Source organism: Synchiropus splendidus, chromosome 18 (genome assembly GCF_027744825.2).
Source record: "Synchiropus splendidus isolate RoL2022-P1 chromosome 18, RoL_Sspl_1.0, whole genome shotgun sequence".
Lineage (NCBI taxonomy): Eukaryota > Metazoa > Chordata > Actinopteri > Syngnathiformes > Callionymidae > Synchiropus > Synchiropus splendidus.
In genome coordinates, this window is record NC_071351.1 from 6,426,811 (window position 1) to 6,443,882 (window position 17,072).

Genomic DNA, 17,072 nt, shown 5'->3' on the forward strand with positions numbered 1-17,072 from the left:
TTGAGGGCTAAAGCCGGATGAATTTAGGGAGTCACAAGTGCTTTGCTAATCCTGCCTCATGTTGCATTCCAGCAGTTTGTCCTGGTGCCCTGCTCCACTCGGCTGTGTGCTGTGCATTGTGTATTGTTCTAAAATGATTATGCCAGTTGACTCCTCTTGTCCATTTTCCATATCAAAGGTCATGTAGACATAATCTGACACATTCAGTAAAACCAGCAACTTGTCTTAGCCACAGAAATAGACCCAGCACGGACCGAATCAGGTGATCCAGGAGCAGATTTAGGTGATCATTTGAGAGGCATTTGGAAGCACATGCTCCTGAAACCCCAACATTTAAAATCCGACGACTATTGAGACTAAACAACGGGTTCATTTGACCCATGGATGATGAATAAAGGAACCAAGAGCTTGATAAAAATATCACGACAAACTAAATTTCCGTGGTTGGAAGGGAGAATTCTTGGTTTCGGGTTCACTCTACCTGGTAACAGAGCTACAGTTTGGCTCTCAAATACTTGTCTGTCCTCTGACTCCTCCACCACAACCATCTTCACGTCCTCCTTTATCACATCCATAAATCATGATTCTTTCAGTAGAAGTTTCCTCCAAACTTCTTTGAATTTGGGTCAGTGATGGCTTCATGGCCGCTCTGTTGCTATGCAGAAAAGGCTCAGACCAGGAAGGCCCCACCAGGGCTGCAGTGGAATTAGGCATATGTGAAATGCTTGTGTTGGTCCCCCAGTACTGTACCAACAGCCTAGTCCCACTGTATGCACACTGTACAGGTGGCGCCAAAGCTGGTGGAGCGTGCTCCCAGGAGGCGTATCTTCTGCTAATACACCGCACAAGGTCAGACGGCAGAGCGTTTATTAAGCCTGGCTCAGGGGTCGGCTGCTCACTACAAGGATTCTTCCTGACTGGACCTGACCATGTGGACCAAAGTGCTGCTGCTGCTGCTGCTGGGCTTCTCACACGCTGTGGCAAGTGAGTGCTTTCACTCGAGTGACTTCTTCTTTTGCTTCTTCTCGCTCGGGCTCTGCCCAGCAGTTTGTATCTCCTCTTATTTATTTGCTGTCATCATTTAGGGTCAAACATTCATTCGAATGATCAGCAATGCTTTTATTATCCATGCTACTTTTTAAAAAACCTTTATTACTAGTTGCATGAAGCTCCGTCACCTGCAACATGTGCATGGTGAAACACAATGCCAAGAATGGCCGGGAAGCCACGACTAAATGCACATTTGTAACATGCAGTCCCCATTTTTTTCAACCCTGGTTCACATCCAAATCCAGCAAAGAATGAAGTCTGGTTCTTCATGGTTGGTAGATTCCATCCAGCGTTAGACGGACACTCCTGGATCACCTGATCAGATCAGGAGGAACACATCAGGACAGGATGGGAACTGGCACCAACCTGTCTGCTCAGAGATGTTCAGATCTGAGCAACCACTGAGAAGAAACCTCACACTATTTTTAAAGCGAGAGCACCACCTACTGGGCTCTGAAAATGAGGACACACTTTCACTGCTGGAAACCTACGTTTTAGAGAACAAAAGGAATGAAAACACTTCTTCTCAGTCGGATTATCTGCGACTCCTTTTCAACCCACTGACCCCATTCCTCAGTCGGACCATTCCACATGACTCCATGGAGCATCGTGTGAGGAGGACAGTGGCAGACACTGAGCTATAGCGAGTGCTGACCCTGACCTGCCATATTCTGCACACCTGAGTGAGTCATCACGCTCTCATACATGTGACTTCTTTGGCATTTCTTTCAGAACCCCATAACTGGCTCACTGTCTGCCCATCATGGAACACTGAAATGTATCCTCTCTGGACGGATGGAGACCCTCGACACAGCCACTCCTGGAAAGGTACGCTGGAATGAATCATCTGCTGATCTGCAGCAGGATCTGTGGCACACCTCAGACGTGACTTCTTCCGTCTTCAGTTTTGCCGACCATTTCACACTTCTCGCTCCTTTTTCAGGTGGAAGGGTGATTTTTAATGTGGGAAATGATTCACCAACTCTGACTGGAGCCAAAGTGACTTTCACCATCGACCTGGAGTTTCCTCACAACCAAAGAGTGACGCCGAATGGAGACGTCGTCTGGGCCAAAGACTGTCTTGTCAATGGTAATTCATCACACAAAAAACACAACTGCAGAGAGGCAAAATAACGGGTGTGTTGCCTGCATTTCTTTAGTCCCTCTTACTTTTCTGTACTGCCCAAGCATCGAAATGAACATTTCCAAGAGACATGTGTTTGAAGAAAACCAAACCATGCTGAATATCTTCACCAGGAACAAAGTATTCCGAGGCAGAAGCTGTGTACCCTGGACAAAGCAGCGACTGGGACGCGGTGTTTCCTGACGGGAGCCCGATGACGACTGACAAGAAACCTGCATATGTGTTTGTTTGGAAGGCCTGGGGTAAGAGTCCTCATTTCACCGTCATTGGACCAGGGTGACCCCAACCCCCCATCTCCCCGACAGGCCGGTACTGGCAGGTGGCCGACGGCCCCTCCTCCAGCCTGACCATCGACACTGCTGAGGTCCAGCTGGGCTCCTACTCCATGGACGTGGTCATCTACCACTACCGCAGCAAGGAGAAGTTCATCCCCCTGGGTTATGCCTCCACGCAGTTCTCCATCACAGGTGAAGGCCATCTTCACTGCTGAAGTTTGACGTCGCTGATTCATCCATGTTGGATTTGCCTGCTCAGATCAAATCCCATTCGCTGTCTCCCTGGACCAAGTGAATGATGTTGAGGTTGGAGACATGCACTTTGTGCGGAACAGAGCCATTTCCTTCACCATCACCCTCCATGACCCGAGCCAGTACCTGAGCGACGCCGACATCACCTTCAACTGGGACTTTGGAGATGCCAGCGGGGCGCTCATCTCCAGGGAGCTGACCGTCACCCACACCTACGTGCAGCCTGGAGCCTACAAACCGCACGTGGTGATTCAGGCTGTGCTGCCAGATCAGGCTTGTCAGCCAGGGGCCGGGCTTACCACTCACGCGCCCTCGCCACACACAACAGGTGACGTGTGGTGACCGAGAATAGCTGCTCATGCAGGTTCAGATGCTGCTTCACATGAGACGAAACATGTCTCCCCTCTCACAGCCTCATTGATGGGTCTGAGTGTTGCCATGGACACGGAAGAGGACAACGCTGAGGAAGAGGCCTCGGCATCCATGACTCACTCCGCTCAAGATGCCCCTCCAGGGGTCAACAACACCAGAGCAGACGGTTCACCCTCAACAAGTAGGTTTCCGGTTCAATAAAAGAAAAAAAATGCCCTGAGGGGAAGATAAGATAAACAAGACGGGATATGATGGACAGCAGTTGAGGGGGGAGGACGGGAAAACCAGATGAACCACAGAAAGCATGTTGGCGTCCCAGGGAGAAGGATAGATAGATAGATGGATGGATGGATGGATAGATAGATAGATAGATTTTTTCATTCTATTTCACTGTACTTAACAGGAGCCAATAAAATAGTGAAGGGAGGAGACAGCGGGACAGATGTGGTGAAGAGGAATGTTGGCGTCAAAGCGTCCACTGACGACTGCGTTATTTATCGTTACGGATCCTTCTGCATCGGCATCGAAGTGTCAGGTGGGCGAACAACGTTCCACATCTACACCTTCTGTCAGTAAAGCCTCGGAATTCCTCATATTTGTTTGCTTCCAGATGCCACTGAAGAAGGTGAGATTGCAACAATGAACCGGGCAGCGTCAACAGAAAAGGCTTTGGATCTCACAGTGACCTGTCTGGGAAAGTGAGCGAGCTTCAACTCTGACCCAAATCCAACGCGCTTCCCTCTAATGTCAATGACTATTCTCTCTCTGCAAGTCTTCCAGTCCAGGTGTGCAGCGCAATGCTGGACTCAACGTGTTCGATCCCAATCCATGTTACCTGCGACATGGCGGCGCCTTCTAAAGACTGTCAGCTGGTGTTGCGTCATCTTGTCGACGGCATGGGTAAGAACCGCACCGCGGTGTCTGCCACAGCCAGCGCCATTCAGCCGCTGCGCCTGGAAACAAGTACATTTTACTGTGACTCAACTGTGATGTCATTTCAGGCTCGGCTCCGCCTTCTTCTGACATGATCATCATGGCTTTGGGTGCCATGGTCACTGTCCTGTTGGCTGGAATTATCGCTTTGTCTTACAAGTCAGTGCTCAAACGTTTGAAGCATGAAACCACGAGTCATAATATGACACGGATGTTGATCCTCTCCACAGGTGCCTGACGTCGCAGCATCCCTCCAAGGAGGCTACAGCTGCCGGGCTGCCGTCACCAGGCAGGAATGGCAGCACGGGCTCCTCCTCACTGTTCTGGTGGAGACTGCTCAGCAGGAAAGGCTCAGTGGATGACTGTCCTCTGCTGTCAGATGGACGGGTGTGAACGACCCTCACCAAGCCTGGAACTGAGTACACGCAGCTTGGTGCATCTTTTTATAACTTTTTTAAACTTGTTTCTGGGGTAACTAACTCACATTTCTCTCATCTGGCCTCAGATTTTTCTACTCGAATGTGAGTTACATTTGGTCACTGATGTTTTTCCAATAAAGCCATTTTTTAACTTCATGTACCACTCAATGTATTAACACCACAGACTACAAAACACAAACCTCGATTTTTGACTCATTACTGGATTAATGGTAACTTCTTGAGATTGTGTTCTTTGTGTTAAAAAGACACTGAAAATACATTTTCAAGACAAGAAAGAACTTCACTCGAGATGTTCATGTGTCGCAAGATTTTATTCAGATAAGCCAATTGTGACAATTCCAGGGTTTTACTCTGAACAGCCAAACTGACAGTCGACAGGGAAGCGATCAAGGAAACCTGATGCCTCAGCCTTTAGCGCCACTGCCTTTTTTTTTTAATATTCCTCTCCTTCCTCTTCACCTTCCCCCTCGATGGAGTCGACGCCCACCTCCTCGTAATCCTTCTCCAGGGCGGCCATGTCCTCCCTGGCCTCGGAGAACTCTCCCTCCTCCATGCCCTCGCCAACGTACCAGTGGACGAAGGCGCGCTTGGCGTACATCAGGTCAAACTTGTGGTCGAGTCGAGCCCAGGCCTCTGCGATAGCAGTGGTGTTGCTCAACATGCACACGGCTCTCTGGACCTTGGCCAGGTCTCCACCAGGGACCACAGTGGGGGGCTGGTAGTTGATGCCCACCTTGAAGCCAGTGGGGCACCAGTCCACGAACTGGATGGTGCGCTTGGTCTTGATGGTGGCGATGGCGGCGTTGACGTCTTTGGGCACCACATCGCCACGGAAGAGCAGGCAGCAGGCCATGTACTTGCCGTGACGCGGGTCGCACTTCACCATCTGATTGGCCGGTTCGAAGCAGGCGTTGGTGATCTCAGCCACCGACAGCTGCTCGTGGTAGGCCTTCTCCGCCGAGATGACCGGGGCGTAGGTGGCCAGAGGGAAGTGGATACGAGGGTAGGGCACCAGGTTGGTCTGGAACTCGGTCAGGTCCACGTTGAGGGCCCCGTCGAAGCGAAGGGAAGCCGTGATGGAGGACACGATCTGACTGATCAGCCTGTTGAGGTTGGTGTAAGTGGGACGCTCGATGTCCAGGTTCCTACGGCAGATGTCGTAGATGGCCTCGTTGTCCACCATGAAGGCGCAGTCCGAGTGCTCCAGGGTGGTGTGGGTGGTCAGGATGGAGTTGTAGGGCTCCACCACGGCCGTGGACACCTGGGGCGCCGGGTAGATGGAGAACTCCAGCTTGGACTTCTTGCCGTAGTCCACGGACAGACGCTCCATCAGCAAGGAGGTGAAGCCGGAGCCGGTGCCCCCGCCGAAGCTGTGGAAGACCAGGAAGCCCTGCAGCCCTGTGCACTGGTCGGCCTGTGGGGTGAGGTGGGGTGAGGTGGGGTGAGGTGGGGTGAGGTGGGGTGAGGTGGGGTGAGGTGGGGCGGGGTGGGGCGGGGTGGCGGGCGGGTGGCGTAACGCGGAAGTGAGTTTTAATAACGCAAGCACATTTTAGTCAGCTGAACTCACCAGTTTGCGGATCCTGTCCAAGACCAGGTCGATGATCTCTTTGCCGATGGTGTAGTGTCCGCGGGCGTAGTTGTTGGCGGCGTCTTCCTTCCCAGTGATCAGCTGCTCTGGGTGGAACAGCTGGCGGTACGTTCCGGTGCGAACCTCATCTGTAACACAGATATGAATTATTGGCATTTGCATGACAGTAAATAAACCCCTAAATTCTTCCATAACACAAAAGAGGCCATTTACCGATGACAGTGGGCTCCAGGTCCACGAAAACAGCCCGGGGCACATGCTTCCCTGCTCCAGTTTCACTGAAGAAGGTGTTGAAGGAATCGTCTCCTCCTCCAAGAGTCTTGTCGCTGGGCATCTGCCCGTCCGGCTGGATGCCATGCTCCAGGCAGTACAGCTCCCAGCAGGCATTGCCAATCTGGACGCCAGCCTGACCGACGTGAATGGAGATGCACTCGCGCTGAAAAGAAAAAAGGTTTAACAGACTGAAAGATGAGACAGGAACCCATGTTACTCCCGTCCCAGTCGGCTCATGAGCGCCGCAGCAGGGAGTGGCCCCCCACTGGCTCCACAGCTGCCATGACTGAAGTGCCTCCCTGCTTGTTCTCCCCAGTCTTTTCTGTGCTCGTGTATTGTCCTCCTGTCCTCCCCCTCCCTCCTCGCACCCTCCCCCAAGAAATCAATGTAAATCACCCCACGCACATGCGCACTCACTCAATGTATTCTGGAATATTCCACTGGAATTCCTCCATCAAAGATGGGCGTACACACCCAAAATGATTTGGGAGACATGAACTCCTTCCATATTCCACTACTACACTGTAAGGAAGGCAGAGGGAGGCGGTGGACCATGATGCTGAAGGATCATTGATCATGTTCTGCAGCATAAAAACATAGAGGGTGCGCACCAATGATGATGATGACGCGTGCAACCTGTTCATAATGGATGACAGCTCCATCCTTCCCCACCCAGTCCGCCCCTCCCAGCCTCATGCGGCCCGCATCTTAGACCTCCATGGGTTGACATGAACACAGTGAAGGTTTGACCGTGGGTCAGACAAAAGCATCTGGAGCTGCACAGCAGCGCATTGTCTCATCCACACAATGGCATCCATCACCGCGCAGCTCGGTGATGCGCCCGCGTCCCGACCACTGTCTGCGCGTGGAAACACAGGAGACAGACACCTGACCGCGGTTTAATACCAACAGGATTAGAGGTGGAGAAACCACGACGCCGGCCAAGATGGTGTCGCACGGCTCGTGAGAAATGAAGCCCGTTCAGGTGAATAAGAAGTCAGAGAAAGAGTTGCAACTTACCATTTTCAGTTAGAAGGTGGAAGAGAAGCAGGGAAAAAGAGGAAAGGTGAGTTTTAAACGGAGTATTTGCGTTGCGTATTGCACCCAGCGGGGTCGAAGCAACAACTGGTGAAGGGCCGGGCGGTGCTTCCGCTTTTATACCCGCGGAGGCTGACCCCGCCCAACATTTGTCATCAGCCTTTCTGAAAACCACACGAAAATAGGCGAGAAATTCATGGTACATGACAATTTGTTGGACATCAACATTGTGCTCTCTGTCTTATAAAACGTGTCGGGCGTCACGGGATTTCTGTGACAAAGCATTTTGGTTTGAAAGAGCAACGACACAAGGATGACGCGTGCGTGTGAATGCAAGACTGCATGCACCACAGCTGATGTTGTTGATATCATGGCGTGGACCGAACAAAACATTTTGACGTTCTTCTGATTCACTGCTCACGAACCAGCAGCAAGTGCACCTGATACAAAATGGCCGCCGCTCATCCTGCAGCTCTCCTCTCTTTGTCCCAGATTCCCCGCAGTGACGTCATGTGGACCGGTCACGTGACTGCGCTTTGTCTTTTCCCTCTGGATCTGAACAAAAGGAAGACGATGAGACTCATCGTCTCTTGGCGATGGTTTGTTATGTCCGTGTATCTGTTCTAATATATGAAGACGTGAATAAAAACAGCTGTCGTGACTGTCCATGTCATGATCAGCGCGCAGCTTCTTCCTCGCGACTCCTTCTCAGCAGCTGCGACCGATGGAGCGTCGGAGCAGTTGCGCCGCGTCGGCGGCGTGAGCGCGTGAAGGATGGGCGTGGTCCCTCGTGGAATGATGGTGCACATTATTAGTCCAGCCATTCCCGCGAGCTCAAACAAACAAATAAAAACAAAGCAGCACGGAAAAGCTGTGAATCACAACAACAATAGTGAACATTCACATGCATGTACATCCGTCTTCATTCAAAGTGGGGTTTTATTTTGAAGAGTTCTTGACCACCGAAGACGAGCTTCTTGACGACTACTAAATTGGGTGGATCCATTGTAGAAGCAGTTATTGATCTCACACACATTTGCACACGGTGGCAGCTGCGCCGCCGCGTCACGTGACTCGCAGATGAAGGCCGCCGCTGTGGCTGGGCAACTCCCTGACTCACTCCCCAGCAACGACCAGATCCTGCGAGGAGCCCGGGGGATGGGCACGCGCGCCCTGTCGCGTCCCTCACACGAGTGACCTCTTTCACACGCTCTTCTCAAAAGATCAATGGGTGTGAATGGAAACGCTTTTTTTTTGTCTGACACTGGCTCTCATCCTTCTGGCTGGGATTGTGACGTCATGTCCCAAGCTTGTCATCGGTCTCGTGGAACCTGGCTCGACAAATAAGAGACAAACTGATCGATGACACAGCACTTTCCTGCGAGAACCCAACAGTCACGAGCGACACTTTTCAGTCAGTCAGATGAGCCAAGTCGCGCCGAGCAGAGCCGTTTCCCCTTCTCCCGGTGGTTCAGGCCCATGTCTGGAGGAACTGGCGTTGATTGGCCAGCACGGTGGCGCTTTGTCCAATCGCATCTGAGGATTCTGGAAGGTACCATTATGTGAATGCAGAGCAGGGAGCGTGAGCCCGTGGCAGCAGCAGACAAGTGATGGAGAGTCGACGCCTTTAGCTCGGCTCTGGGAAAAGTGCCGGCACAATTGTTCCGCTGACACAATGTAGACTCCTTGTCATCTTTGCAATGTAATGATGCACTTTGTGTACATAAGTGAGTCAGTTAAATCAGGATCACGGTTCAGTGTGACGACAGGTCTGACTGCCATCAGGACACGAATCCTGAATCTGTTGGTTGAAGCAGAGAGGGACGCTGGCAGATGGACATCTGGACATTGTTGAGCACCAACTTCATTTCCTGCCTCAGCTGTGGTCCATGGTGTTGGCCGGCAAGGTGCGATCGCGTTCGGCTGGACAGTCAGTTGTGGAGGAAGAAGGAGGACAGGAAACCACTGTGGCCGCACCCTGGAGGAGGCCGCCACAGTGTTGATCCATGAGGTTCTGGTGAGGTCTCACGTGGGACTCGGCGTACGAAGACACCCTGACAGGCTGGGGGTGCAGACTGGTCACGGCCCCCTGACTGAGGACCAGGGTGTGAGGCTGGGCAGGCTTCCAGGGCGGCTCTCCTCCAGGGGCTATTTCAGGATTGTACCACTGGGTGGGTCAGGGACACCACAACGTGGGCGAGTCGGGCAGCGGATGATGAAAGGCTCACCCAGAGGCTTTTGGTATACAGTCACTGTCCGACATCCGCTGGTCGCCTCTTGGTCCCAGGAGGCAGAGCCAGCCTGGGAGAGGCATGTGTGGCATGTGAGGGGGGAGTGGGGTAAAGATCTCACAGACTTCCTTTGTCATGTAGAAATGACACACACGCAGGTTCTGGATTCACAGAACCTTCTGGGAAATAGACACAGATTAATAATGGATTTAAATAAAAGCGGATTGGAGACTGAGTGGCCAAGAATCATGGCCACAACTTCAGGGATCCAGTCACCATTATTTTGGACTTTCTCCGTTCATCATCTTCATAAATGTCATCTAATTTAGTGAACAAAAAACAGACAATCTCCTCGGTGGTTCTGATCACAAGATTCATCATATTTATGATAAGCGTCATCATGTATGTGTCCGACTAAAATAAACCTCTATGACTGCCATTTTCTGAGGCAGTGGCTCAGCGCCCTCTATTGACCAGCAACCACTACTGGCCCCATATATATATATATATATAAAACACCCAATAAAAGACATATTATATATTCCAAATCATAATCTAATATATTGCATTGAACAACGCAATATTTAATTAAAGTGTTAGTGCCAACAATAAAGTAGATTTTACTTTGGAATATCAATTGAAAAGAGTATTTTTCAAATACAAAATGTGTGTAAAGCGTTTTAAATGATAAAATTAAAGCAGGAAACATTGAGAAGTCTCTTCAGCCAATAGGAACCAAAGACACGCGACCACCATCAGACGTGGATGAACTAGTTCCGCCCATGATGGACGTGTATAAAAACTTACTGCACACTGGGATGCAGTGTACCACTGAGAAGGACTTGTAGTTCCTCTCGCGGGGGAACAACAGACGCCATTCCTGCGTTAGATCTCAGAACAAGATGGTGAGTATCTTTATTCATCTTCACTTTGAGCCCTTTGCGTCTCTGCACAGTGTACAGCCTCAGCTGTCGCGTCTTCAATGCAGTTCGCTGTATAGTTGGGAGCTGCTCGACCACACTCACGGCAGCAACTTTTTTTTGCAAGGTATCACAAAACAATGCTCTTTCCTGTGTTGCTTCCTCTTTGGTAGAGTAGTCAGAGGACGTTTCTTGTTTCCGGCTTGTTTTACACTTTATTGAAAATAGTATTGCACATTGGCTTTTCATTTTATTCTCCTGTCTTGTGTCAATTCTGGAGTTTTATCGGAGCGGTTGTCTTCAACCACCGATCACCATCATGTGTGTTCTGCTGCTAAAAATACCATCCCTGACTGAACATGTGATTTTCCTGCGGAGTGTGTCTCTGGGGAATGTTTTATTTTCGTTTTGAAGAAACAACCAGCTTCTTTTCATGTTCAGCATTTGTTTCAAACTCATGATCTGCTTTCTCCCCAGCGCGAGTGCATCTCCGTACACGTCGGTCAGGCTGGCGTCCAGATTGGCAATGCCTGCTGGGAGCTGTACTGCCTGGAGCATGGCATCCAGCCGGACGGGCAGATGCCCAGCGACAAAACCATCGGAGGAGGAGACGATTCCTTCAACACCTTCTTCAGTGAAACTGGAGCAGGGAAGCACGTGCCCCGGGCTGTTTTCGTGGACCTGGAGCCCACTGTCATCGGTGAACACTTCTCAAATAGATTTTGAATGTGTGATGTTTCCACTATTTATTCAATTTATTCTTATTTGGCAGATGAGGTCCGCACCGGAACGTACCGCCAGCTGTTCCACCCCGAGCAGCTGATCACTGGGAAGGAAGACGCCGCCAACAACTACGCCCGCGGACACTACACTGTGGGCAAGGAGCTCATCGATCCAGTGCTGGAAAGGCTCCGCAAATTGGTGGGTGAATACACAAAAGTGCACGCTCAATCCAGCGTTCTGCTGCAGACTGAACACTCCTCCATCCACAGGCCGACCAGTGCACAGGGCTGCAGGGCTTCCTGGTCTTCCACAGCTTCGGCGGGGGCACCGGCTCCGGCTTCACCTCCTTGCTGATGGAGCGTCTGTCCGTGGACTACGGCAAGAAGTCCAAGCTGGAGTTCTCCATCTACCCGGCGCCCCAGGTGTCCACGGCCGTGGTGGAGCCCTACAACTCCATCCTGACCACCCACACCACCCTGGAGCACTCGGACTGCGCCTTCATGGTGGACAACGAGGCCATCTACGACATCTGCCGTAGGAACCTGGACATCGAGCGTCCCACTTACACCAACCTCAACAGGCTGATCAGTCAGATCGTGTCCTCCATCACGGCTTCCCTTCGCTTCGACGGGGCCCTCAACGTGGACCTGACCGAGTTCCAGACCAACCTGGTGCCCTACCCTCGTATCCACTTCCCTCTGGCCACCTACGCCCCGGTCATCTCGGCGGAGAAGGCCTACCACGAGCAGCTGTCGGTGGCTGAGATCACCAACGCCTGCTTCGAACCGGCCAATCAGATGGTGAAGTGCGACCCGCGTCACGGCAAGTACATGGCCTGCTGCCTGCTCTTCCGTGGCGATGTGGTGCCCAAAGACGTCAACGCCGCCATCGCCACCATCAAGACCAAGCGCACCATCCAGTTCGTGGACTGGTGCCCCACTGGCTTCAAGGTGGGCATCAACTACCAGCCCCCCACTGTGGTCCCTGGTGGAGACCTGGCCAAGGTCCAGAGAGCCGTGTGCATGTTGAGCAACACCACTGCTATCGCAGAGGCCTGGGCTCGACTCGACCACAAGTTTGACCTGATGTACGCCAAGCGCGCCTTCGTCCATTGGTACGTTGGCGAGGGCATGGAGGAGGGAGAGTTCTCCGAGGCCAGGGAGGACATGGCCGCCCTGGAGAAGGATTATGAGGAGGTGGGAGCGGATGGTGATGGAGATGACGACGATGAAGGAGAAGAGTATTAGATATTGAATTCTCGACACTGAAATGTTGCAAGTAAACAATCCAATTAAACTCGAGATGAACATGCGGCTGCCTTTACCACGAAGAGCCACATGGGGGCGTCAGTGTTTAATGTCCTTCTCCTCTTGTCACAGACAAACGTTTCTCTGATCATTCATATTCTAATATACAGTAAATCTCTCCCAGTGAATAAAGCGAATGTGCACTGAAAGTCAAGTGAAGAAGAATACATCAGGCCCCTTTGCCTTCCACTGATCCGACCGGCGAGTGAGCGTTGCAGTGTGCACAGTTCCAAATGATGTCGAATATTCAAAGATCACACTGTCAGCGCCATCTAGTGACAAGTTGCTCAAAAGAACTCACACTTCGGGAACTTCCAACACATGTATGAGCAAATGCATCATTTTTTAATCGAACTTTCACAATTAAATAACTGGTTCATAGTAGACAGTTTCAAAACATGGATGGAGAATGACAGTCCACAACCTAACATGAGAACATCTGATCACAGAGTCACCAGGCATCACTAGTGTCCACCTGGGAAGAACATGTGAACTAATGAACCACGGTGGGCCACGCTCAGCACGGGCCACTGTGTGTGTGGAGCAGCGGACTCAACTAAAGGACAAGAACGAAAAGGATCAGAAGCTCACACGACTCGGAGGAGCCGACAAGGTCTCGTAGTTATGGCACTAAATGACACAAGAGCAATTACAAGAACTAAAACTTGACGAAGAAAGACAAGTCGGCTCTCGGACTGTCTCCACGACTTATTGATCAACTCATTCATCTGCGATCGATAAAGAAAACGTTCACTTAACTTTCTTTTTTTTCCATCAGAGGGGTGATTTTAAGAAAAGGTGAAGAGATGACGTGCGTGCTGGTGGTGCCAGTGCTTTACTTGCTCTTCTTCTTCTTGTCCTGCAAGAGAAAAGCGCGTCATTCAGCTCACACAGAGCCGCACCAGCTGTGGACCACCCTGAACACCAAGCGTGATCCTGGCCATGCGCTGGCATGTGCTCACATGTTCACTGCTTAAACTCACTGAAATCCCTTCAGTGTTTTATTCAGTCACCTGCAAACACATGTGGGACGCACACTCTCAGTTTTCAAGCTCAACTTGACCCAATTTTACCCACGTTTTTTAGAGAAATGAAAGGTGAAGGCACACTTCATGACTTCATCAAAAGATAAAGACATTTGTCATCATTTCTGAAAGCTTCTACTGTTGAGCGCAGAGCCGACCTGAGAGGAACAGGATGGCGTTGAGACACGAGCTGCTGTTTCAGTCCCAGGAGTTTGAAAGGCGCCATAGTGTTTTAAACAGACAGGTGAGCTGTAGCTCAGATCACTTGCTGGTTCATTCCATGGCTCACTTCCGCTGTGGAGCTCTCTGGACTCAGCCTAATAACAGTTGAAACTGATTTGACTTCCAAAACACCACGAGACAAATGTGTCAATGATCAAATGAAGCTCGAGTTTTGGAGGAAAACGTGTCTTTCCATAAAAATAATTCCTCACAAAATACTGGAGCGATATTCTGATCTCAGGAGGCTGAATCACACCAAACATAGCATTTGTTACCCAGGGGGTCAGTACCTTGTCATTCATGGCCAGGATGACCATCAGCTCCCTGAAGATGGTGATGAAGTCCAGGAACAAATCCACACAGTGCCTTCAGAGGAAAAGAAATCAGGCTGAGCGCTTCGCTGTTAGTTGTGTGTGTGTTCTCAAACTTCTATCTTTGTGAAAACCTGTATGCATTTTTAACCAACAGAGTGAGGACATTTTGGACGGTCCCAGTCTCATTCTGAGGGTTAAAACTACAAAACACCTCGGTTATTACAATTGGATTACACTTTGGTTCAGAGCAAAGGTTAAGTTTAGCCATTTGTTTTCAATGGTTAGGTTTAGGGGGAGAGGGTTGCGTTAATGTGTGTCAATGACGGTCCTCACTAAGATAGGAAGACAAACATGTGTGAGTGTGTTCTTACGAGACGTAATCCTTGTCTCCGTTTTCTGCCTTCTCAATGATGAGCTGAGTGTCGAACAGGACGAAGCCGCACATGATGAGCAGACCCAGGTACATGTGCAGCTGAAAAACATCCAGGAGCCAATAAGCCTCAGCTGTCACCAGCCAGTGGAACTCCGCGGACTCATTCTGTTCACCTTGAACAGCATGACTGAACCGAAGAAGATGTTCATCAGGGACATCAAGAGCAGGAGGCTGAGGCCGGACATCAACGTGCCTGAGAAGACGTGGCGTTAATGTCACCCCACTCCAGGACGCAGAGTCAGACTGGAGACGGCCATGTTACCTCCCAGGAACAGGTAGCTCCTTCGTTTGGCAGTCAGAGCACTCAGAGTGAAGCAGATGAAAATCAAGGAAGTCCCCATGAAGGCAGTGACAATGATGCTGGGAACCAGGACAGACACTTTTCAACCGGGGACCGACTCCACCAACACACGATGAGCACAACTCTGTGGCAGCACCAACAGATGCAAGAGCCCAGACGTACCTCGGATTAACCGCGATGACAAAGTCCAGAGTCGGGCCGAGACCAACACCTTCAACAGAGAAACAGAGAGTGAGAGACTCCCACACGACAACCGGCCGGACTTCCTTCAGGCTGACCTGTGAAGAAGGCAAATCCAGCAAGGATAGCCAGGCGCTTCTTCTCAGTCCCAGGATGATGTGGAGTCATTGTCAGCCAGACCATCATGCCCAGCGAGGCCAGCGCAGAGAGCAGGCCAGCCTGGAAGCAACAGCAGAATGGAAGAGGACCACATGTAGTGCTTCGTGTTTCGGCACTTCCTGTCAGAGAGTCAGGGACCTTTCCATGTCTCCAAGACTCCACTTACACCTGCAACTATCCGCTGTTTTGATCTTAACAACTGCAAGTAAATCGGTTGACAAAGACGTCCAACTGATGTCCTCCATCACCTCATCCATGAACCTGCCTCTCCTCTCTGTGTGCCCTCACCAGCCAAGTTGGGCTCCTTGATCTTCACACTTTTCCACATCAGCAGTCACTCTGAGCAACTTGGTTCTAATCTTGCCCTCCCTTGTCATGAAACCTGAGCATCTTCAACTCTGCTTCTTGTCTCTCGACAGCCTTATCTTCTTGCTACCACTAAAGGAATCCACACGATCAAACCAACCGTCCATGAAAACATGGTGTTGTTTATACCTGGAAGAGGCGTGCGACGACATGGACGTAGGCACCTGCAGCAGCCACAAACATACACACTGCCAGGCTGGAGTACACATTCTTCAAGTGCAGCTGGGTTGAATGCGATCTGTGCAAATGGCAAAACCATAAACCATAAACCGTGAAACACACATTTAAAGGACTGCATACTTACATCTGGGAAAATTTGAAGAGCGCGTCTAAGTTGATGTTGCGGTCAAAGACGTTCATGATGAAAACACGAGTCGATACCTGAAACAAATGGACAAGAAAATAAGCAGAAGCCAAGTCCACGGTCGACAGCAAAACGTTTGAACTCACAAAAACATTATGAACCAAAATGTAAAGAGCTTTATATCCACACACTGCATCCAGACTCACATAACAATCTCATATTACAGGATCCACTAACATTCCTTCAGTGTTAGACGTTGTTCATCTCTGATATTAATTTGGCTTCAGAAAAGGACAGAGGCTACAATACATTCAATTTCATTTAATATATTTCTACAATCGCCTTTCAGACTTTATTTGGCTCGACTACACGTTTGCTTTGACGTTAGAGACTTGACTTTTAAAGTGATAGCGTCGACTTCAAGGCCAAAACTTCAAAGCCAAATTACGGTTGGACCAACCAACAAAACTGTCGTCGACAGCGTCCTTTTAAAAAAGTCGTGTGGTACTTTGGTTCTCGGCGGCTGAATGTAAACCTGAAGTTCTGGATTTAGTCGTCAACTGCGAAACCAACACACACAGTCGCCAGATAAGACGAACTGATAACACACCCGCGACACAAATAGAATATCGTCACAGGAACAGACAAGGGGCACGCAACAAGTTGAATATCAAACTACACACAAAACGAAACGAAATAGAAAAACGAAAGGGCTTCAATATGACCGAGCTCGAGAACAACATCGCGCTGTGTTGTTGTTGGTTGAACAACGGTTAGCAGCGCTAGCATGTGCTAACAAGCGCTTTATTTGCCAAGGCGCATCGATATACTTGGTCATGAAAAGCTTTATAGAACACGGAGAGAATGTGGGAGACCTTTAACACTTACCTATTTCGCCAAGTGTCTCGCGGTGCGCGTCTTCCGCCTTCTGCTCGGAGTGGGGTTGACGTGTGGGGACGGCCTGTGGTGGCATCACCATAGAAACGCCCAGTCCAACCTGGTCCCGGATGACGACACCATCGTCCGAAAAGTCATTTTTAACACTCGAAATATGTTTCACCGCGACGCCGCGTCGTTTGCGGCCAACGTTTTCCACTTCAAACGAAGAGGGTGTATTTCACGAAATACATTTTGAGCCGTGTTCCCCGTCACCTAAAATGGCCGACGCGTAAACACCATGATCCGAAACCAGAGCAGCTTTCCCCTTCGCCGTGGACGCGCT

At 50.4% G+C, this 17,072-nt stretch overlaps 4 protein-coding genes across 5 annotated transcripts; 2 read left to right on the top strand and 2 right to left on the bottom strand.

Annotated features, from left to right (window-relative positions):
• Positions 1-868: 868 nt before the first annotated feature.
• Positions 869-4,614, top strand: LOC128749371 (melanocyte protein PMEL-like). The gene is made up of 12 exons (XM_053848943.1): positions 869-984; positions 1,783-1,878; positions 1,994-2,140; positions 2,308-2,436; positions 2,500-2,661; positions 2,729-3,049; positions 3,134-3,274; positions 3,497-3,628; positions 3,704-3,791; positions 3,866-3,993; positions 4,095-4,185; positions 4,257-4,614. The coding sequence occupies exons 1-12, from the start codon at positions 930-932 to the stop codon at positions 4,417-4,419; spliced, it is 1,653 nt and encodes a 550-aa protein (XP_053704918.1). The 5' UTR covers positions 869-929; the 3' UTR covers positions 4,420-4,614.
• Positions 4,615-4,758: 144 nt separating this feature from the next.
• On the bottom strand, positions 4,759-7,567 carry LOC128749385 (tubulin alpha-1B chain). Its single transcript, XM_053848968.1, has 4 exons — positions 7,348-7,567; positions 6,268-6,490; positions 6,034-6,182; positions 4,759-5,880 (listed from the first exon to the last, which is right to left on the bottom strand). Exons 1-4 carry the CDS (start codon positions 7,348-7,350, stop codon positions 4,900-4,902), a joined length of 1,356 nt encoding a protein of 451 aa, XP_053704943.1. The 5' UTR covers positions 7,351-7,567; the 3' UTR covers positions 4,759-4,899.
• Positions 7,283-12,501, top strand: LOC128749383 (tubulin alpha-1C chain-like). The gene is made up of 4 exons (XM_053848966.1): positions 7,283-7,312; positions 10,994-11,216; positions 11,289-11,437; positions 11,509-12,501. Exons 1-4 carry the CDS (start codon positions 7,298-7,300, stop codon positions 12,484-12,486), a joined length of 1,365 nt encoding a protein of 454 aa, XP_053704941.1. The 5' UTR covers positions 7,283-7,297; the 3' UTR covers positions 12,487-12,501.
• Positions 12,502-12,870: 369 nt separating this feature from the next.
• Positions 12,871-17,006, bottom strand: tegt (testis enhanced gene transcript (BAX inhibitor 1)). Of its 2 annotated transcripts, none has more exons than XM_053849010.1 (10): positions 16,739-17,006; positions 15,851-15,927; positions 15,676-15,784; positions 15,120-15,240; positions 15,004-15,052; positions 14,803-14,900; positions 14,654-14,733; positions 14,479-14,579; positions 14,084-14,159; positions 12,871-13,405 (listed from the first exon to the last, which is right to left on the bottom strand). In XM_053849010.1, the coding sequence occupies exons 2-10, from the start codon at positions 15,904-15,906 to the stop codon at positions 13,382-13,384; spliced, it is 714 nt and encodes a 237-aa protein (XP_053704985.1). In that variant the 5' UTR covers positions 15,907-15,927; positions 16,739-17,006; the 3' UTR covers positions 12,871-13,381. The 2 variants fall into 2 exon arrangements, with proteins under 2 accessions (XP_053704985.1, XP_053704986.1); XM_053849011.1 differs by lacking the exon at positions 16,739-17,006 and adding an exon at positions 16,057-16,201.
• Positions 17,007-17,072: the final 66 nt, after the last annotated feature.